General features: G+C 42.0%; 1 protein-coding gene across 1 annotated transcript in view; it reads left to right on the forward strand.

Annotated features, from left to right (window-relative positions):
• The first annotated feature begins 4,682 nt into the window (after positions 1-4,682).
• Positions 4,683-22,641, forward strand: part of LOC104328175 (cytosolic phospholipase A2 beta) — a 56,399-nt gene continuing 38,440 nt past the window's right edge. Inside the window, exons 1-2 of the mRNA XM_075427394.1 lie at positions 4,683-4,776; positions 13,302-13,393. Of these exons, the coding sequence (XP_075283509.1) occupies positions 4,770-4,776; positions 13,302-13,393 (99 nt within the window). The 5' untranslated portion in view covers positions 4,683-4,769. The remainder of the gene's footprint in view (positions 4,777-13,301; positions 13,394-22,641) is intronic.

The raw sequence follows: 22,641 nt of genomic DNA on the forward strand, positions 1-22,641 counted from the left end.
GGATGACTGTATGAGCTGGACTCAGTGCGTTTGGCCTGCTGACCAGTCAGCAGTTCCGTGCCAGGCACTGAGTGCAACATGAATACTGATCTGCTGTACTGATCCTTTGTGCTACAGACAGAATATTGCTAATATCAAATATAAATCTGCAAATAGATAAAATATATTTGTTGTTTGCTTCAACCATGTCAGCCATCTTTCTCCTCGGTCTTCAGAGCATCTTTGTTGAGGAGAGCAGGCCCCACCCTGATTGATGACACACAAACAAGCCCACTCCACAATGACTTACCATCTAAGTATACAAGGTACTGGTTAGATGCAATAGAAAAGTATTGGACAAATATATGTAAGAAGAATCTGTTAAGGTTAACTAAATTCAAAGACACTACCTCTGCCTCTCAGAGTCCCAGAACCACAAATTACAAGAGTCTGGAAGACTATTCTGGAGAATTACCGCAAGAGACTTGTCCTTTTCTTACATTCTCTTGTGGACCTCTTCTTTGACCATGGGCAGAGCCAGAATGTTGGGCTAGATGGCCTGCTGGGCTGAAGCAGAGAAATCAGTCTTATCTTTAAAAGACGCTTGCTGTGAATTTGGTTATTCTTGTAATGGAGTCCTATTTCAGATTTCTAGGAGTCATATACCAAGTCCTGCTTCAACAGACAAGGTGCACTCCAGCCACCTTCCTGTGTTCATGCTCTGGCACATATCCCCCGCCTACTTGTTCCTAAATTCTACACTTTACTGCAAAGCAATAAATGAAAAGATACCTCGGCAACTGAGAAGGAGAAGATAGAGCTTGCTTATGTGCAGTGATCATCAGTGGTTAGAAAATGCAGCAATCATGCAGTGATTAGTAAAGAAAGTGAACATGAGCAAAGCAGAAGAAATTTTCCTTAAGACACACCATCGTTTGTTACTTGTGGGGGTTAGGAGTTTTTCCTTACCTAGCTATAATACACTATGAGTGAGTGTTAACATCTCTTTGAGTGTAACCTTAAAAATCTCAACAGACTGTGACTGTATAAAGGGGAAATTCTCATCTGTTGATAATGTGGAAATTCTCATATGTTGATAATGTGGAAACAGTCATACATTGTCCATCAGTTACACCAGGGATTTAATCTGTGTGTCTTTGTTCTTTCCAGGGCAACATACATGGCAAATGGTGGGGCTGTGTTTCCACCCCTGACACAGTCAATTCCAAGTGTACTGGATGCCCCTCCAAGTGAGAGCAAACTGTGGCTTGCACTCTGCTGCCAAAGGGATTGAGAAAAATGTGTTAGCAATATCAGTGGTGGCATACCACTTGGCTCCCTTTGACTCCAGTTTGTACTGAAGTTCTAGCATGTCCGACACGGCAGCACTCAGCAGTGGTGTGACTTCATTCAGGCCACGATAGTCTACTATCAGTCTCCACTCTGTATTACACTTTCGTACTGGCCATATGGGACTATTAAAGGGCGAGCGAGTCTTACTAATCACTCCTTGACTCTCCAGTTGACTAATCAGCTTACGGATGGGGATCAGGGATCCATCCCCCTGTCACTCCAGAAAAACAGATAGGTTCTACCTCTTCATAGCTTGATGGCATTAGGGTACACTGTGTGCTGGTGTCTACTAGAGCCTGATACTCCTGGAGATCTGATGTGTCAGGCCATCGAATCTACACAGTCCAGTAAACCCGGTTGTCCTGCTCCTCCACGTGGCTGGAGGCAGGGCCCCTCTAGTTCTGGCCATAGTAGTTGTTATCAGGGAATGAGTTAGTGTTGCATGTGTGGGTTACCCGATCCTTGGTACTCATGTCTTGTAAGAACCAGTCAGAAGTTCCTCCCCTAGGAATAGAAGTAAAATCAGCTCTTCTACTTTGTCTGGGGAGCTTCCAGCTGTAAACTGGAGCAGCAATTTTCCTGGGAGATTCTGCATTTGTGGTTGTTTTCCCTTGCAACTCATGTACCCATGCCTTTAGGGCCGAGGTAGTTTTTCCATCCCACCTCCTCATGTCGTTTCCATGGTCATGCAGGTAAAACAACAGGGTGCCTTGTGGTGTGTACTGTGTCTCTTGAGCAGAAGCAGGTTTTCTTCTAGTAGCTGAGACACTGGTTTGTACAGGTGGGGAGTAGGACCTATTTAATTTTTCGAACAGGTTTTTTGATTTTTCGGACAGTATTTCCACAGCCAAAACACAGGCCTGTAGGGAAGAAGAGAGATTATCTTTGTATTGCCGGAGGTGGCCAGCCACTTCATTCACCATTGGTGCCTCTTCTGCCAGCCCATTGTTGCCAATGAGTTGGCATATGATGATTGTGCACTCTGTACAAATTTCCATCACATAGGTCATATGCGTTGGACTTCATCTGGATCTGTGGGTGACTGCGGGTTGTCCAGGTCATGACAAATCGGCTCCTGCACAGCTAGTTCCCTCAGGTACTGGATGCCTCTCTCCATGGTGATCCACTTGCCTGGGTGGCATGTGATACTTTCCTTGAAGGGATGCCTGTTCTTCATGGCTGACGGAAATTGCTGAGGACTTGTGTCCCTCTTCCAATTGCCTTGTCAATGCCCCCTTCCCTAGACAGAGATCTCAGCTGCTTGGCTTCCCTGCCCTCTAATTCCAAGCTACTGGCCCCACTATCTCAGCATCAGAGCAGCCAGGTGGCAATGTTCTCATCTGGATGACAGCTGAAATCTTTTCATGTATCTCACATCTCACCCAAAGATAAGAATCGGATGATTACCTCTGGTTCTTCATCCTGTTCTCATTATGATCCTGGTTCATCTTCACCTCTGTGTTCTGATTTTTTAATGTATTTCCTCTTCTGTATAGCGGTGACTGATGCCGGCAGGGGTTGGTTCTCTGGTTCAGCTGCGATGCTTGTCTGGGGGCTTGAGTATCTACAGTACCTGTCGCTGGGTTCTGAGTAGCTGCACTGCCTGTTGCAGGGTTTTGAGTAGTTGCAGTGACCATGGCAGGGGCTGGAGTAACCGCAATACTGTCACAGGTTTGAGTAACTGCAGTGACTCTCACGGGAGTTGGAGTAGCCACAGTGCCTGTCACGTTGTTGTCAGATCCAGAGATCCTCTGAGGGTACTGACTAGTGTTGAACAGGGCTCAGTAGGCATGGGCCAGGCCCCAGCACTGTTTTTCAGGATTCTGCACTTGTTCGGGGGTGAAGTTCCAAAACTCCAGAGGTGCCCACCATCCTAGGCATCTGCCTGTGCTGTTCCACACACCCTGCCACTCATAACTATCCAGACTTGAGGCAGATCTCTGGATGATATTCTTAAAGTGCTTGCTAACCTTAAGCAAAACTGAAACAATATTCCCAAGAAATACCAATAGAAGTATTTTAACTACCGAAGGATGTTCAAGGTATTGAAAAGTTATTGTAGCGGAGGAGAAAACATCACAGAGCAGGGTAGCGAAGGTGCCATTCTGTACTTCTTCCATAAAAAACCTCACAGAAGAAAAAGTTTAACTGCTAATTATCTCCACGAGGTGGTAGCTGAGTATTGGTAATAGATTCAGCACAAAGTGCAAATACCAGATTAAGGCCAAGGTCAGTGGTCTAATAACAGATCTCACAGGTGAAACATTAGTAGTCATTGCAGACTATAGCAGCTTGCAATAGCCAGCACCAACCTTTAACATGTACAGCAAAAGCAAGAGCATGAGTAATCTATATCGTGACCTGCAATGGTTAAGAGATATAAATGCTTTAGTACGCTCTGGTCAGATCTGCCATTATCTCAACCCTTTGAGCCCCATGTAGGGCACCAAAAAGGACTGTCATGGTTTAACCCAGCAGCCACCAATTAAGCACTGGACAGCCGCTCGCTCACCCCCCTCCCCTCTCCCCAGTGGGATGGGGAGTAGAATGGACAAAAGTAAAATTTATGTCATGGGTTGAGATAAAGACAGTTTAATAAGGCAACAAAGGTAATACTAATACTAGTACTGATACTACTACTACTAATGATAACAATGAATATGCAAACCAAACTATATACAATACAATTTTCTTCTCACTGCCTGATGACCAGTTGCATAGCTACTCCCCAAGCAGCGATCGCGGGACCCATGGGTTTCCTGGAGCTTACAAATTCTGCAGATTTTGCCAAACTCACAAATTTCACATAACTTGCCAAACTCACAGAAAAAGACCAAACTCCCAGAAAAGTTCTAACTTCTGCACAAGAGACAATTTGAACTTGAGGAAAAGAGACAGAAAAAAACCCCAGGATTCCTGCCCCCTGGCCAACTCCCATTTATAAACTGAGCATGATGTTTATGATGTGGAATATTTCCACTGGTCAGCTTGGGCTGGCTGCCTGGCTGTGCTCCCTCCCAGCTCCTGCACGCCTACTCATTAGCTGAACATGGGAGACTGGAAAAAGTCCTTGATTTCATAGCAACAACTGAAAGCATCAGTGTTATCAATGTTCTCCTTGTACTCAATCCAAAACACAGCAACTACTGGGAAGAAAATTAACTCTATCGCAGCCGAAACCAGGACACCTTTATTTGTGACAGAAGTAGCCTAAAGGTGGAAAAATGAATTACTTTTTGTATCTTTCTTACTTGACAGAGACCTGATTGTTACAAGTGGGCACCAACTCTCAGTAAACCCTCCCTTAAATCCCAGGCACCAGGCTCTGGGCTGCTGCCAGTGGACTGAAGAGAGAGCACACTGCTTTAGCCTCAGGGGTGTTCCAGTGGAGTGTGCCCTGTCTGTTGCAAAGTGGAACGTGACAGTGTTATTTTCCCATGAAAGGTATGTTTGGAAGGCCCTTATTTGCTGATAATGACAATTTTTCATCTTTCAAGAACAGTTTGTAAGTAGCAATTCATACGGGGGGATTCTTCTCTCAATTGGACTGTTGTTCTGAATAATTCCATGGTCTTTCTTACAATATCTGCAGACGCAATTTAAAAAAATCTTTGTGGTGTATCTATCAAACTGTATCTGGCTGCAACTCTGCGATGAATATTCATATTCCTGTATGTAGCATGAGGTAAATGCTAACACTGTAAAGCCATCTGAAGACTTTCATTGTTCTGTTGGCCTTTGTAACCTTCCTGACTATTTTCTTTAGGTTGGATTATAATTCAAGTACACAATCAAGTTCAGGATCAAGGTTAAAATCCTGCTTATGGCTCCATGCTTATAAACAAACATATGAAACAGGCTGTGCTGGACTGTGTATTGGTGATTGATTATTGTGACAGTGTTCAAGGCTTTAAATAAGGAAGGTCAGGTACTCTAGATATTCCTGCTGAATACCTGATCATCTTTATACAATAATTGGGGACCTAATAAGTGCTTATAAATATCTCAGGGGTGGGTGTCAGGAGGATGGGGCCAAACTGTTTTCAGTAGTGCCCAGTGACAAGACAAGGGGCAACGGGCACAAACTGAAGCATAGGAAGTTACGTCTGAACATGAGGAAGAACTTCTTCCCTCTGAGGGTGACGGTGCACTGGAACAGGCTGCCCAGGGAGGTTGTGGAGTCTCCTTCTCTGGAGATATTCAAGACCCACCTGGACAAGGTCCTGTGCAGCCTGCTGTAGGTGACCCTGCTTCGGCAGGGGCATTGGACTAGATGACCCACAGAGGTCCCTTCCAAACCCGAACATTTGCATGCTAAAGACATGGTGGCTGGTAAATACTGACAGCTGTTCTGATGAGAAGGGTGATTAGAGAGCTACTTCATTCAGTTTGTGGGTTATCTTGCGTCTGCAGGTAGGCAAAACAGACTTTGAGACTAGTTCAACTAATTAAGCCACTGACACCAGCTGAGACACTACTAAAGAAAAATATAGGTTCAAACTAAGAGTGATACAGACTGAGTGTGCTCTATTCTACTAGCAGGGAGTGTGCAGTGCAAGAACAACACATAGTGGTCACAGCTTGCAACGTGGGAAAATTGGGAGCAACAGAGAAAAAAATTTTTCACAGTGAAAGTGGTTAAACACTAGAAGAGGTGCCCAAAAAGGTTGTGGAATCACTGCCTGTGAACATTTTTAAATGAAAAAAAAAAAGAGCAGCATGATCAACTTTGGAAGTTAGTCCTGCTTTGGATGAGATGAACTTGAGGGCCTTTTCCAATTTTTTGATGTTCTAAGAAATGGTATATTCAGATTCTCTTTCCTCAGCATGAAGTGCACTAGCCTGAAATAGAAAGACTGGTTCATGAGGTGTTAAACACATGTTTATTTATCCTTTTGATATTTATCCTACACCACTCATGCATTATATCTACAGTCAGAAGAATGGGTACAGGAACATATGGATGACTTCCTGTAGCCAATGTATGAATACCTCCGGAGGGGATGCGGTATCTCCTCCTGTCTTCTGGAATGTGTACATGCCTTGGGCATCATCTTCCCTGGAAAATGAGGGATAAATTTAATGAGGCTATGAATGACGCAGTTCCAGTCTGTTCTGTTGAGACAGGTGTTCAGGAAAGATTCCGCTCTTAGAAGAAAAAAGTACTTACTGGAACTGAAGTGTTTTTTTGGGGGGTTCTGGTCCAAGAGGATCTAGTAGAGTTTTGAAAAGATGTTACCCGTGGACCTAGCAGGCAAATAATTCTGTAGAGCACCTGGGGATCTTAAAGATATCTCTAGGATGATTTTAAATGAATGAGTACTGTGAGTACTGTAGGTACAAGCCAAAGTACAGCTAGGTGGTCGAAGAGGTTTGTTGATTAATGAAAAGAGCTGTAGCTCCTGTGGAGACACTGGTTCTTACTTTTATGTTGTTATGTTTGAAAATCTGAAGATTTACAAACCCAGGAGGAGCAGCTGGCAAGTGGCAGCGAGTGAACCTGTATATGCCACCCACAACACATCTTCCATCCAAAGCTGTCAATGGTGTAGCAAGCATATTGCTACAGAGCAAAACCCAGCCCTTGCTTTGAAGTGATGAGGGATTTCTAACAGCTGCATGAAACCCTGTCATAGTGCAGTTTTGTTCGTCTTGTACAGTAACAGTGCAAAAGGGCGATGCTTGAGAAAACTGGATGTGAGGCTGACTGCTAACTGCTGCTTCATTTTGTATATCAGCTTATTTCTGCCCTTCTCATTGGACTAGATATTACAGTCCAGGTCTCCCTATAAATGACTCCCATTGCCTTATAAAGAAATGGAAGGAGAAAGGGCAAGAGAGTATCCTGCAGAAGAATCTGTGCATTTGATCTGTCAGGAGCTTGTCAGGAGCATCCCCATAGAAAAGGGGAGGTAGTTATTTAAAACAGGATTTCTGCCTTTTAAATCAGCACTCACCATGAAAGTAATTTTGTTAAAATGTGACTAAAAAATTTGATTGTGATTGCCATGGTAATATTCCTGTCGTGGCTCTTGTGAGACTTCTTATCCTTCTCAGTCCCAGTTACTTCAGCAGTTTGTTCATAGTTCTTGTGATCAGTGAAAGACCAATGCCTTCAGCGTGTACTCACTGATTTATTGTGTCTTACACTCTTGCAAATTATTTCCAGTACTTCTTATCAACATTTTATCATTGTCCTTCAGCTGTGTGGAAGACAATATTGTGCAGCTCAAACATGATGTTTTTTTAGAAGTGATTCATTACAAGCCCTGTTGCCTGCTAATGTCTCACACATGGCTGTTTTTTCACTAGTTTCTACTTTATGATGGGAAAGTATGTAGAAATATTTCACTCCAGTCCAGTACATGCAGTGGAATTTAAGCACGTGTAATAGCCAAAATCAAAATCATAACCCAGCTAGGCAAAATTGAATATCAACTAAAACAGATGTATAAATTGCACATTTCTAAAGAAAAGAAATTAAAAAGTGCATTCAAGGAGTATAAATTCTTAAATTTCTTCCCTTCATAAAAGGAAGCATGAGAGTGTGTGTGGGTATGGGGTTATATAAATGTGTGTTGGAAAGGACGGGAGGAATGGAGAATGTAAAGAAAAGGAAAACCAGAAGATTAAAAAAATATGTTTTGTAATTACTTGTATGTTTTTTGTAGAATGCAGGGTCCCCAGCAGAAATCACCTTCTGCCAGAAGACATGCATATACAAGCAAGATGGCTCAGGTTCTGACCAGATGGTTGGTTTCACTGTGCAGTGCCAGAGGCGAACGTACAGTAACCACTGCTTGCTCCAGGTTTAGTAGAATAAGCGAGGTTACAAGATGCCAATTGCTCAGCCACAAGGTGAATCCCTTTTTTTCTGTAAAACAGTGAATGACAGTGCCACCGGCTACCACAGGACACAATACCTACTTAGAAACAATTCATTGAAGTCTGTATTTTGTATACTTTCATGACTAAGTTGTTTTGCAATCAGTTATTATTAGTACAGTTATTGTCTTGGGATGCTGACAACTAATGCTTTTATGAAGAGGTCGTAACTGCTTTCCATCACTGAAGCTCTAGTGACAGGTTATGGAAGTTTTCTCAAGATCTCTCACGTTGAGGTCAGTGTAGAAACCAAGGAACAAATTCTGCTTACTTCATTTCTTATTGATTCCACTCAGATGTTTCAGTCACTAATCAGACGTGAAAATAACATGGTCCTTTGTTCTCTGCTACAAAATCCTGAGGTAAGAAAGATATTTTAAAAAATTACTTTTTTTCTCCCACTGGGGAAAAGATTAGCACTTGGTTGCATAACTCTGTTTTGTCCCCTTAAAGAAACGTGGTGAAAGTCTCCTTGAAATAGCCATTAAACTAAAAGTTGAGGCTCTCTGTGGGGATTTGGAGGCTGAGATTATGCCTCAGCTGTGCTTGATTAGGTTCTTCCACTTACCAGACAAGCATTCTGATCATCAGATTGTTGATTATTGACACATGGGTGGTTTGGTGGGTTCAGAAGAAAGTCTTGATTTTTATTCCACATTAGACCACGAAGTTTTGAAATCTTGGTATTTTTTCATGAGATGAAAGCTTTCTTTTATCAACCATTACCTTACACATCATATAATGTGAAGTTAGTCTTTTGGTAATTTAGGTTCCTTAGGATATATGGCTCGTGCTGTGTCCTGTCTGTGTTTCCTTTGATTCATCTGGAATGAATCCCCCTAGAAGAGAGGGAAGGAAGATCAGAGACAAACATTAACTTTTTTCCTTTTTTTTAGTTGTTTCTGGCTACTAAGTGCATTTTACATAGCCTAAGAACCACTGTCCACCAGCAAAAGAACTGCTTGGAAAAAGCCAACCCCATTCATCTCCTTACATGGCCTCTTCATCTTCTGAGGCCTGAGAGAAAGGTTCCTTTGATCCTGGAAGGTGCTATTGCCTAGTGGTTCCTAAGCAGTCATACTCAGGCCAGAGCTGTCTTTTCTCTCCATTTTCTGCTCGTTCCATTGGCTTTCTGAGTATTATTTTCATCATTTGTGTCTGTCTGATTAGCCATATTGCAGACACACAAGATGATAATGGGCTGAGGCAGGTAAAACCACTCTACCTTTCAATTCACAAATTTAAGAAAAATAGCTTTACTTTTTAAGAACATGGAGGAGTCACTCCCTGTTCTTTGCATGTGCAAGTTTTCCCTTCCTCTGGGTTGACAGGAGAGTAGATTTTTTGAGAAAGTAATTTATTATCCTTCTTCATTCCTTTCAGTTCTCTATGTAAGGCCATTTGGCTTTCCAGTGCTTCTGCTTTGCTTTTCTTCTCCCTGCAGAAGAGCATAATTTTGCATTATCAGTGAGCATCAGTCCAGACCTCAAAAGAAAGCAATTTCCTGGGCTTAGGAAGGAATCCAGTGGTTAGTCTCATAAATCCTATGTATGCTCTGCGGCTGTTCCAGCCCTTAGCAAAGTTTGGCAACAGGGTGATTTAATCTAGCAGTCACGTAGTATAACGCATTTCTTTTATGACCTCCTAGCCAGCTGTTCAGGCTAAATCATTGTACATACAGCCATGACTTGACTAATGCCTGTGCATGTCTCAGCTGCTTTCCTGTTATTCTGTCTGTAGATTGGTGCAAAATTCTCCTTATGAAGTGGTGTTCCTGGAGGACAGAGCCTTCTGCTACACATGAAAAATAAGGAGTGATTTTTCTATGGGTCACAACATGCACAGATCACAAAGTCGAGGAGATTCTAGCTGGAACGTGACTTAGTATAAGAAATGTAGTTCTTCTGGGAGCAGATGAGTGTCTGTGGCCTGTAAAGATGATTCCTTCTTGCTGTGGTCCCCAGTTCTCCAGGGCAAGGTTCTGTGTGGAGACAATCATGAATGCTTTTACCTCTGTGAGACATTTTTTCATGAGTTTTAGGTTTTTGTTAATGAAGTGTAAAAACTGAAATCATGTTTAAGCATGTTTTCAATCTTTTCATGCCTCTGAAAGTGATAGTATGGGGTCATGTGCTTCCAAACAGACTTTTCAGCAGAAAAAGACAAAAAAGAAAATAAAAGCTCTGGCTTCTCAAAAGCCATTAATAATATAAAAAATGTTTCGCTGAAATGAGATGCTTTGATGAGCTTAGATCGCATGACATTGTCTGCTTGGCTGTCAATTCTGCAGCACCCTGAGCTCTGACTTCCCGCAGGCACAGCACAAACAGCAGGCACAGCATATACCTACCTCCGCTTTCAGGGAAGAGCCACAGACCAAAGCACCACATTCTGCTGCTGCTACTCCCAGGGCAGCTAGAGGCCTGAGCTTCACAGGATCACAGAATAGTAGGGGTTGGAAGGGACCTCTGTGGGTCATCTAGTCCAACCCTCCTGCCGAAGCAGGGTGACCTACAGCAGGCTGCACAGGACCTTGTCCAGGTGGGTCTTGAATATCGGCAGAGAAGGAGACTCCACAACCTCCCTGGGCAGCCTGTGCCAGTGCTCCGTCACCCTCAGAGGGAAGAAGTTCTTCCTCATGTTCAGACGGAACTTCCTGTGCTTCAGTTTGTGCCCATCTTAAAGAAATGAATGCCAAGTGAGTATAGAGATTCATTTTTCCTCTTCCCATATTCTAGAATCATGATTTACTGGATAGGTCTGAATTCAGTAAATGGAGCAGTGGGAGCTTATGGACTGGGGCTAGAGCATTCCTCTGTGCAGAGATTTGGTGTAACAATTGTTTGCCATTGCAACTCTACTCTGGTTGTCATCTGAAGGCTGCTCTGGAGTTTCACTGGTACGCTGACTTCAGCTGACCTTTTGTGCAAGAATACACTTCATCCAAACCCAGGAGAATGATTAAATACTTTCTTGGCTGTGGGAGAAGGTGGCTGTTAAAGAGACAGTAATGAAAGATAAGGGGACAGGCAAAGATCAGTAGAAGCATATTTATACTTATATATAGGAGTATATGAGCTCCGGGTATGTGCTGCTGAAAGGAATATTTGTTCCCCAGACAGCCATCAAGATCTGCTTTTAGCTCCAGCAGACTTGAAATGATGTCTGGTTGAATCTCCGTATTTCATTATATCAGTTGGTGCTTGCTGGAAAGGAAGGGAAAAGAATGAACTCCATTCTCTCACTTGAGTACATCATATTAAAGATAAGCTTGGATGTGAGATGATTTAATTCTTCTACTGCTTGCTTAAATAGTATATTGTGTTTTTGCAAAGGAGGTGTAGCAGTTAGTCATGATACCTAGAATGTGCTTCCAGCTCTGAAGAGGGGATTGGAAAATGGCTCTCCAGAGTAAAAAGCATTTACAGTTGCAGAAACAATAACAGACACATCCCTTCTGAGCCTTTGCAGAAGGCTCAGCTACCTCAGTTGGATCTCCCACAGTAGGTTTAGACTTTTGTAATTGGCCCTTACCCTTACATTCTCCTGGATCGCAGGCACATCGGCTGTGCAGGCTGCGGCATCTCTCCTGCACCACGCTGTGCCGTGTCATATGGGTCACTGCTAACTTGCAGCACAGTGTCAAGGACTCTCCTCTTGACGTGACTATGCCAGATGTCTACCCTGACAAATTGCTTTGCTGCCAGGAGTGATGGAAGGAAAGAAACTTGAGACACCTTCCTTGCCATCTGAAGGAACAAATGCTGATGTTAAGGAAGGTCTATGCCTAGCATCACAGACTCACTGAGGGACTGTAACCACACGACTTCACACTCTTCATTTTATTTTCCTGACTTAACTTTGCAAATGGATTAGCTGTAAATCTGCCCAGAGTTTTGCACTGCCACAGCACTAGTTGTTATTATTATGATTGTTGAAATATACTGTTAAGTCTCATAGAGATGATTCAGCTGCCTGTATATTTCCCTGAATATTTTAGTATTATAAGAAATATAAAGTCCCCAGTCTCACAAGATTTGAGGTTTTATTTATATGATCCATGCAATGCAATTAGCCACCTCAACAACAGGGAACAGGCAATCACAACCTTCAATTGCTATCTGGGAACCCTTATTCTGCTATGCCATATCCTGAAGACAATACAGTATGACCTGGAAACTCTAAAGTCTGAATGCAGGATGCTTTGGTTTATTTTGACATACAAGGATTAGAGAGAAAATACATTGATGATTTGGGTGTATAAAGGTGTCTGAGGTTTTGGTAGTTCAGAAGAAGGACTGATGGTTGGTCTCCAGTCAGATGTGTTGAGGGAACCTTTTAGCTACTTGTGCCTTCTGTGGGCTTTCCCAAACACGTATCTGAGCTCAGAGCATCTGCCTTGTTAGCTCAGAGCTCTCAAGCCTGCTTGTACCTGATGTGTCCTCGTTCCTTCCTTGCACGTGCATTTCAGATTGCCAGGATTTCAAAGTTTGATTCTGTGTCTTCACTTCTGAAGCTTCTTGAGAGTGAACACTGATGGAAGCACATATATTTGAGGTAGAAGGAAGGGACGGGGGGTTACTAGCAGAGGGGTTCCCAGCTTGCTTTTCAATGTGATTGCAGCCTTACTAAGCTTTTTCCAGGTATTCCAGAACACTATGTAAGCAGTCACTGCAACTGATATCTGTATTGTTTCAAGGGAACAGCATAACCACTTTGACATACAGCTGTTTTATTTAGTTTCACCAGGTGGAACAACCCCACTTAGATTCAGAAGACAGCCAATTGTAACACAGTTTTTTTTCAAGCAAGAAAAATTCTGCCATAAGTATACAAGTTTTACACTTGGGAAGATGGAGAGGAAAATTTTATCATCAATGTGCAAAACTGTGTAATCATTTATAATAATTCTTCCCAGCTGTAAAGAGTATGTCTCTTTTCAGTGTATACTGTCATATTCCAGTGCTGGCTAAGTGTATGTTTTGCTTTCCAGTATGGATGATTCTCTTGGCAGCTGGGGGACGTTCTGTAGCCTTTATTACAGAATGCTACTCCTTTAAACTATGAGTTTCACCTCTCTGCAGGGTTGCCTCCAGTCCCTACCAGGGCCTGTCCAGGGACAGCACTTCCATTAGCAGTGACAATGACAATGAAGGGTGCAGCTCGTGAGTCACAGGTAAGGAAGCTAAGGAGAGAGAACATGGGTCTGAATACAGAAGAGGGCTCAGCTGCTCAAAGCATGGTCATTGCACCTGTATACCAGGGAGACATGTACACCGTACAACCATTCTAGAGGAAAAATTGCTGTCGCTGTAGCAAAGTAAAATTTACAGGTCACAAGATGGCAGCATAATCTCACTGGTCAGTGTGACAAAATTTGAGGGTTGAGGTCATTAATCTCCCTCAACTCAAACTCCTGTTTTGAACAATCAGAAAGTCCTGTGTCTTAACCAGCTGGTGCTTCTGGGCTCAAAACTACTGTGTATATAGGTGAAACTATGATGTTTGTAGGTGAAAATCCTGTTACATCACTTTTCAGACTAACCTGTTTAATTTAAATTCAGTTAGATACGCTGTGATAGTGCTGAAATAAATTGCTCACCTGGAATTCAATACTGAATGAAAAATGACACCAGCATGTTATGTAACTAATCAATAAAAAAGCAACATTTATGGAACACTGACTTTGCAAAGCCTGTGTGACAGTCACGTTTGTTACGCTTTCCCTTCCTTTCTGCTCTTGAGAGCAAGATATTCTGCGCTCTGCCTCAAAATACACATTTCTTACTGAACATTAATCTTTTTGTAGTAGTACTGAGTGAATATATTCTCTGCGAAGAGCTTATTTAATCCATTATTCTCTTTCTGTTTGAGGGATATGTAAGTAATCTGTATTCAGTTTTCATCTGCCTATTTGCCTGCCTGTCTCTTGTGTCTCTCCTTCAAAGAAGTCTCCCTATTCTTACTATTCTTCATTAGCTGTACCTTTCAAATGTGCAGTACTTGATTTGGAAAAAAAGAACTGTGGTAGGGAGAGATGATTCATCACAGCAGTCACCATATTATATAACACAGAGTGATAACAACTGCTGAGAACATTTGTAGCAGCAATATTCCCACTTACAGATTTAAATACTTCCCTCAGGAATGTCTGTAAAAATAAACGGAGGTATCTACATATACTTGGAAGGACAACCAGCCATGAAAGCAAGGAAAAAATCTACCAATTTTCAAAATTAAGTGCAATTTTGGTGATATTGCTGTAGAATTAAATCATAGATAGTTAGGTGCACGTTCCAGGTGCACTTTTTCGAGGAGAACGTAGAATCACATGTCTACCAGTTGCTTGCATCTACCAAGTGAATATGATGTTTTGGCACATGTGCAAACTGGGTTTATGGGTGTTTACTTGCTGGACTTACAGGTGTGTTTTCAGAGGACATTTTTGCAAATGTTAGACTTTTGAACAGTTTTGAACAAATGGTCATTGACTTTGGTTTTGTATAGCTGTTCACATGACAATTGTTCTATCCAAGCTTACTCTCACCGGTCAATATAATTGCATCTGAGCATCCCTAAGCTAAATTTGATAAAGTAAAAGAAAACTGAGAAAGTTGTACACTGGCATTTCCGTTAGCATGTTGTTGCTGGGCTAAGCAATTGGCCGCGTGGTGTCACTGTGTCTTAAGGCAGCAATACCTCTAGCAAGAAAGCCTTTAGCAATTCCAAGTTTTCCTAGTATCCCAGCAATGTGATATTATCTAAGGAGATGCTTCCGCAAAAATGGCAAGGTCATGGAAGCTTCGCTGTAGGAGTGTTTGAGGGAGATATTTTATACAAAGCATCTGTTTCGCAGCTGCTTGTGCCTTCCTGGAATACATCAGAAAAGTTTTAGTGCTTCTTCTCCAGATGTGTGCATTTGGGAGCATGCTTATATGGAAAGCTTTATCTTAAACAGTTGCAAGTCAGAGATTTAAAAATTCAGTGGCGCTGGACTCATCCTACATTTTAGTCATAGTCCTTCTTCTGTTCTTCTGTCTTGTATATCTGAATGCACAACATTATTTGGCTCTGCTGAGCAGAGGAAACTTGGCTTATGGAGCTCAGAGCAATATAAACTACAGCTCCTGAGACCCACATAATGCCATTTAATCCCCCCTAGTCCTGAAGAATGCTTTGCTACCACACCTGCTCGAGACCGCTGTGCCAAAAGCTGATGTATTCGGTGGTTAAGGAGTTTCATAATGTACAGCTATAGCAACACTGAGGAAAACAATTGTGTACAGATACAGTATCAGCCTTAGCCAAGAAGATGATATCTGGCTCAGTGCATACTGAAAGACTGCAAAATCTCATGCAGTAAAAAGTGTTGGTGTGCACTGTTTCCTCTGTAAAATGGTAAGTGAGCCTGGAGTAGCCAGCCTTATGCTAACATCCTGATAGTCTGAGTAGGTTAGGTTAAGATTTTATAGAAAGGATAGATGTCTGACAATGACTTACCACCCACGTAGAGTGCAAGGTGCTTTGTTTTGATTGCTAGGACACTAGGTAGTTGCAATGCTTTTCCTAAGTCAGCTGCTCTGCTTTGTATGAAGCTTACTCTCTGCATAGCTGCTGAGAATGATAGTGCTGTTTTAAGATGCATATTTCTTAGTGATAGCTTTGCTACTGATTTTGTTTGGGCCAGGAGTTCACTTGTAATATACATGTTATGATGGCCGTATCTTCAATTTAAATGCATGGTCAAACCATATTTAGAGTTATGAGGCCTACAAAGCATGGCTATGAAAATTCTGGTGTCTCGGTATGAATTTTGGTGCAATGGTATAAATTCAGCAAATGGCTGCGTTAGACTGGCCTTGAATGTGACATGACACTAACCGCTAAATAAAACCCGGGCTGTCAGATCTCACAGGCTAGAGCAGAGCAGAGATGCCCTGGAGTATGTGACTCTCTTGAAGAAGCAGCAACAGCACCCAGGGTGGGTTTGGAAGACAAGAACACATTTGTGAGTAGCAGATTATGTTGTGTTTCCTCTTGTTACTTGCAATGTAACAACAGCTTAGAAGTATGTTCAAAGTTACTAATTTAGGAACACTTATTTGAATATGATTTTTGGCCTATGATTCCTCCCCTTTCTCCCTCACCATTGCTTCTGTGATTATCTTACCTGGAAGAATTCTCCATTGGCCTCTGTGCTGGTGGTGACCCTTGGTATGGGAGCTTCTGCAGAGGGTAAAACATGATATGGTTCATTCTGGGGGAAGAAGAGCTTAAGGCTCTTCTTCAGTGCAGAAAGTAGCATTGAACGGTAATGCAGCAAAGCAGATGGGGTCTGCTGCAGCAGAAGGTGGTACAGGTGAACTTTGGAGTAAATCAGGCACGTTGCCAAAACAATTTGTCCTTGTTCCACAAATCTTGGAAATTGCTGACCTCAGTAGCTAGACACAAAATGCACCTTGGTAGTGTACAAGGGAGTTCTACCATAACTATAATTATCCTAATGGCACTGCTGCCATGATGGTATATAAACTATAAACAGGAAAGGCTGAAACCCACTGACACATATGAGACGCAAATGAAGGGCTAGTGCCTCTACTATAGGAATACGAATAAGAAATGGAAACTGGCTGAGGAAATCCCTGAAGATTTGTCTCCAGGAACTGCCCTCAAAATGTTTGCTCAGGGCAGAAAGGTGGGAAGAAGGAGAAGGGTTTATTTCCTCCCCTTGTGGTTTTATGAACCCCAGGCCCTGGAATGAAGAATCCTTCTGAGAAAGCTTTTGTATGTTGTCCTGTGCAATATATTTTCTGGGAAGCTCTGTTACTCTATATTTGCTGGAAAAGATACACTATCAGCGGCGATGGTGTTTAGTTTCTAACATTAGACAACAGAGTGAGTCTCCTTGAAATAATGGGAACAGTTTGTCTCTTCATGTGAACCTTTTTTATAAAGCACATAGATCATCACTGCCTATGGATATTAGTCAACTACAGGCTCCTAATATATGTTTGAAATGTGAAGAAAAGCTTGATGCATGGGAGAAAAAGAGATTTTTAAAGCTAAGGCTAGCTACGGTTATTTGGTCTGACCTACACAATGCATGTATTTTTCTCGATAATTCCTGTTCAAGTTCCTAAAGTCTGATTGAGCTACAAAGGACAATCATCCAGTCTTGATTTAAATTTAGCTATCATGTGGGAGGGAAATGTGGTGTGGAGGCTGAGAAAAGTCGTGGGTCACAATGTGAAAGGAAGGTGCAGGAGGGAAAATACATAGTTTTGCTGTAACACAGGTTTCAAGGATCAGAAATAGAATTTGTTGTCATTTATGGTACTGTGGCACTGCAAAGTCAACAGAGAAGTGAGCCCCATTTTGCTAAAAGTGATACAAGTTCCCAGATAAGCTGTAGAACTTGCTCAGAAAAAATCTACAATCTAAATAAATCATATGAACACCAACGCAGACACCAACACAAATGAGAAAACAGAAGTAAAAGGACAGGACTTAAACAATAATTAAGCCTGCAAATGAAATGTGATATGTTTGGTTTTCATGGGGAGCAGAGAGGGGAGACTGGGCTGATGTTTGTGCGTATTCCTTTGTGTGTTGTTTGGTTGTGCTCCAATTCATCAAACACTTGTTCACCTAAGGCGGCACTTTAACTGTGGATTATCCTGATAATATCAGTTAGGCTGTTTCTGAGAGGAATATCTGCAAGTGTCTGAGAGGATCAAAGCTTTGAACTTTTTAAATGCATGAGATAACTACTAAATGGGTAGCAGAAAAGCTGGTGTTGTCTAACCACAAAACCTGCTGATGAATTCTCAGTAGCTGCAGATCAGGAAGATGTCTCTGAATCTTTTCAGCACATCTTTTTCCAACAGCAAACAGACAACTTTCAACTTTCAGAATTTTACTGTACGTTGATTTTTGACTGGCTGAATTTTGATTAGATCCCCTCAGTAGTCTGGAGTGGTGAGGGACAGGAGGCGTAGTGTAAGAGATGAGGATTTTACTTGTGCTGGGCACCACACAGGTAGCAGTAAAAACCCTGAGATGCTCTTTTGTCAGAATGTTTTGTGTTAGACACTGTCATGACACAGCCAGACCACATAATGGTGATGAGTATATGTGTCAGAAGGAAGGAAATGAAGCTTGAATGATCACAACCAGAACTAGAATTAAGAAATCAAATAGGTGTTCCTGTCTCTAGAGGCTGAAACGGATTGGCATGGGTTCATCTGTACAGTTCTTCTTTCAAAATGTTAGGTACGAAAAGAGTTGTTAATAGACAGCTGTTAAGATCTGTTCCCATTTAGGAAAGCATCAAATAGATTTGCAGTATCTTTATTTCTTGGTTTTGCAGTGGATACTGTAATATTTTCTGTTGAAGTTACTAATATAGGCTTCCTAGTACATGAGTATGTTGAATGAAAATTAAGCTGTCCTGCTCACTAATTCTTACAGACTGTCCCTGTTGCCCAGTAAAACCAGTAATTTACTTTCTGACTCCCAGGTTATTCCCCACAGAGTTGAAAGATGTTTTGTTGGTGACAAGTGAACAGCATTTAGCTGCATCTGTAATCATGTAATACAAGCTTTCATTTAATTTGATTCAGAGTCACATAAGACTAGATGATGTCCTCTGCAGAACCAGAAGCGTCTTAAAGCATGAACTCAGAGGGTGGGACACATTTCTGCCCCATGTTATGGCTGCTAGACGTTTTGATGCTCTCTGGACCATGTGTAAAATGATGTCTCCTATGATACAGACACTTAGTGGGGAATACACTAAATTTCTCTGAACATTGACAGTGTCAGTATACAATGTTTGGGTTCAGAAATGGAAGGTGTCTAAAAGGGATGTTTTCAAATGATAATTATTTGGAAGAAGGATCAGAGATATTCCGTAACAATAAAATCATGAGAATTTTTCTTTGCTTTTGTAGTTTGTCTTTCCTCTGAATTGCCCCAGTTTCCCTGATCTCAGGTGACCTGGCTGTTGCTACTTTCATTTCACACTACAAATTGTTCACTAACTTGCCTAAGATGTGCAGAGAATTTATGACAGAGCCAAGGAGTATTCAAATGGAGCAGGGGGTACATTACCATTTTCATTCTCATTTCCTCCCTCATCTTTTTCCTGTAAGCAAGAGCGAGCAGTTGTTGCACAAGGCATTCTGTGCTTTGTAGTGTGAAATTCTGTGCTCCACATATCTGTCCATGTTGTCAGCTGTTTGTGTATCAAGTCGGAGGAGGAGGAAGAAGTATGAGGTGTGTTAACAACAGTCAGGTTCTTCCCATTCACAGTTTTAGCATATGTGAGGAAGTGATGTCTGATGAATAGAGCTGATCATAAGTTTTCTGATGCAACACTTCTGCTTTTGAAAATGTTGATTGGATTCTGTATTGCCAGGCTGGCTGGTTCTCCAGCTTCATGGAAACCTGCTTGGAAAGTTGTCAGGCTGTCATAAACCTCATGGACCCACTTGGCCTGTTCCACTGGCTACCTACCATTCTGTGATGCCAAGACACTGCTGGGTTCTCCCAGTTACCAGTGGCTACCCCCTAGGCTGGCCAGCAGTTGGATGAGCTGCCTATTAGATGTTCTTCAGCTGTTGGCCAATTCCTTTGCTTCCTAGATCTCTAAGCTTCAAAGCTCCTAGCCTGTCCATGTGACTGCCTAGCCACCCATGTAGTAGCAAAGCAGCTACATTGGCGGGGTCCTGGCATGTGAACGGAGGTATTAGCTCAGAAATGTTTCAAAACCTTTCTTATACATGTGAGTGAAACCTTTTTGGAAAGGGTGAGGGGAGATGTGCCAGCATGATTTCCTCTGTGGGATGAACATTCCAGTTCCAGCACTGGTGCAGGCAAGTCACGGGACATCTTACCTTTTTGTGGTTCACAGCGTGCTTGCTAGTACTTGGCTGACAAATGCATTCAGTATGTGTGTGAGTACACAGTAGGGAAGACCAACAATTAGTGGATTTGAATTATACAAGGCAAGGGTCTCTGCCGCTTCGCAACATATCTATTGCATGGGGAGAGATTGCAGAGTACAAATTGTGTGTGCTGCAAAGAAGGCACCATCACTGGTTTGTGCTCCGCTGCATTGGCAGGCTGTGGATGAGGCTTGATTCCTGGAGGTATTTATGGGAGAGGTCACCATATGAAATCTAGTCTTCCATCAGATCTCTACCCCTGGAAGCTAGAGTCTCTGAGTGAGTGCATCTCCTCCAGCTTGGACTCTCCCTGGCTAGGCCCAGGAGACTCGATTTTGGACCTTTGGCACATAGATCTGGATTCTCTGGCAAAAGAGGCAGTGTAGGTAGCTTATTTTAATGTTCTGCTCTGAACAGACTCAATGTTTCTCATGACTTAAATAAAAATTTTCTAGCTTGTTGGCCGTATCATCTCTCACCTGCCACATAAGCCATGGATGTTGGAGGCCTAAGGTTAAAAACACCCTTGTTCATTGAAAAGCTGAAGGCTATACGTTTCTATTGGCTTTGGTGTGAATTTCTATTCTGGGTTCTCAGGTTTCAAGAAGCATTGCAGAAAAATCTTAGTAGCTTCAGAAGTTTCAAGATATTCTATGAATTAAGAGGTTAAAAAAGATCTATGCCTGTAAAAAATCAGTTTTCTACTAGAATGGAAGCATTTAAAATTGCAGTCAAGTGTTGCATTTTAGGTGCTGCTGAAACAGAAGAATTAAAACTGACCTAATGTGCATGCATAGAGACATTCAGAGATAGTATCAGGCTCCATGGATGACTCTGCCTTGGCACAGGCTAGCTTTCCTGAGACTGAGATGCTCTGTGTGTTTCAGGTGCCAGGCGCTCTGCTCACACTTGTCCGCCTTCTACATTGGGTTAAGGGGAACAGGTGACAGAAAACTGCTTTCATACTGCTGGAGTAAAGCTGAGAGTGCTTTCAGCAGGGTGCATTCCCAGTTGTGCTATTAGGAAAACTTTCTGACTTCTTTTTGAAACCCTTCTCTTGAAAATTTGAAGCTAAATACCATAACCATAAGTCATCTTCCTGTCAGTCAAGTGGTGAAGTGTAATACTTACTTAACTCTTCTGAGGTCTTTGCTCAAGCAATTTCATACTGACATCAGTGTCAGACTGTTTGAATAAGATCTGAAGATAAAGGTCTCAGAAACTGGCTTGAGTGGAATGACGTTGAAGTATCTTACTCAATTATTTCAATTAGATGCTCTGCAATCACTTGGTTTAAAATAAAAGAACAATTTCTAAACATAAACACAGTGGATTTCAACGTGTGGCTTTACACTGACGTGCCTTGGACGGATAACACTCCACTCCTCAGAAACCCCAGGTACCTAATAAGCAGCTTCCTCCCATCTTGAAGCTGCAAAGATCACTATCTTGCTGTATTTAGTGCCACACCTGCAAAATATCTAAGGAAATTAGTAGCTCTTACTCTGGCCAGGAAAAAGAGCCAGTGATACTGGCTTTACTGTATAATATCTTTATTCAAGATTGCAGTGGTTCAGGAGATAGGTAAGAGGATATAGCACCTTTTACTTTTCTGAAACAGGTTTAGATCTTGATAGCCAGAAGGACGGTTCGTTTACAAACACTGCTATCACCTGACTGCTACTCAGACAGACAACTCGGTATTTTGTTCTCATTGACATCAGGTGTGCTGAAAATGGTTGTTTGGAAAGCATTCAAAGATCTAGAATAATTTCAAATTATCTGTGTTGTTTTTCTAAAAAATAATGGGGCAGGGGGGAAACAGTGAAAAATTAAAAAGCTTTTATTTCAAAATTAAATATTTCAGTTTTGGAAGGTCCCCAAATCTGGTCTTTCTGGAGCTTTGCTTTATAGCTTATAGTTTCCAATGGCAAATTTTTGGTTTGAATTTGACTATAAAGAAATATTTTCTCAGACTACTATAATTTTTCTAACCTAGCCACTGAGATGAACAGGGTACGAGCTGGTTTAATGAGACAAAGAGAAAGCGACTGTCATCTCCCATGGTCACTCTGTGGCATAACAAGAAGTCTCTGCAAAGCTGCAGTCTTCCACCTCTGTCTCCTCAATGGTGCGGCTGCATCTAGCACTGGGGAGATCCATCACTTATCTCTACTTATCAGCTTTCATGGGATGAATAAACAAATGTTCTCAAACAAAATCATAGGAGATTCATGTTCATAGGAGTGTTTCAGTAATTGCCATCTTTGCTTGTGAAGCTGTTAGGATCAAGCATGGAAGGACTATGAAGGCAGTGCTTCCCTGAGGGTGGTTTTTTGTACACCAAAACTGAGACATGTTTGTATGAAATTTTGCTGTGCTGTTGCCATCGCTGGGGTAAATAATGAACTCCACAAAATGAGTCTTCAGTACCTTTCGAAAGTTCTATCCCAGTTAGCTTTCAAGTTTATGCCAG

The sequence above is a fragment of the Opisthocomus hoazin genome, chromosome 7 (assembly GCF_030867145.1).
Source record: "Opisthocomus hoazin isolate bOpiHoa1 chromosome 7, bOpiHoa1.hap1, whole genome shotgun sequence".
Classification (NCBI taxonomy): domain Eukaryota; kingdom Metazoa; phylum Chordata; class Aves; order Opisthocomiformes; family Opisthocomidae; genus Opisthocomus; species Opisthocomus hoazin.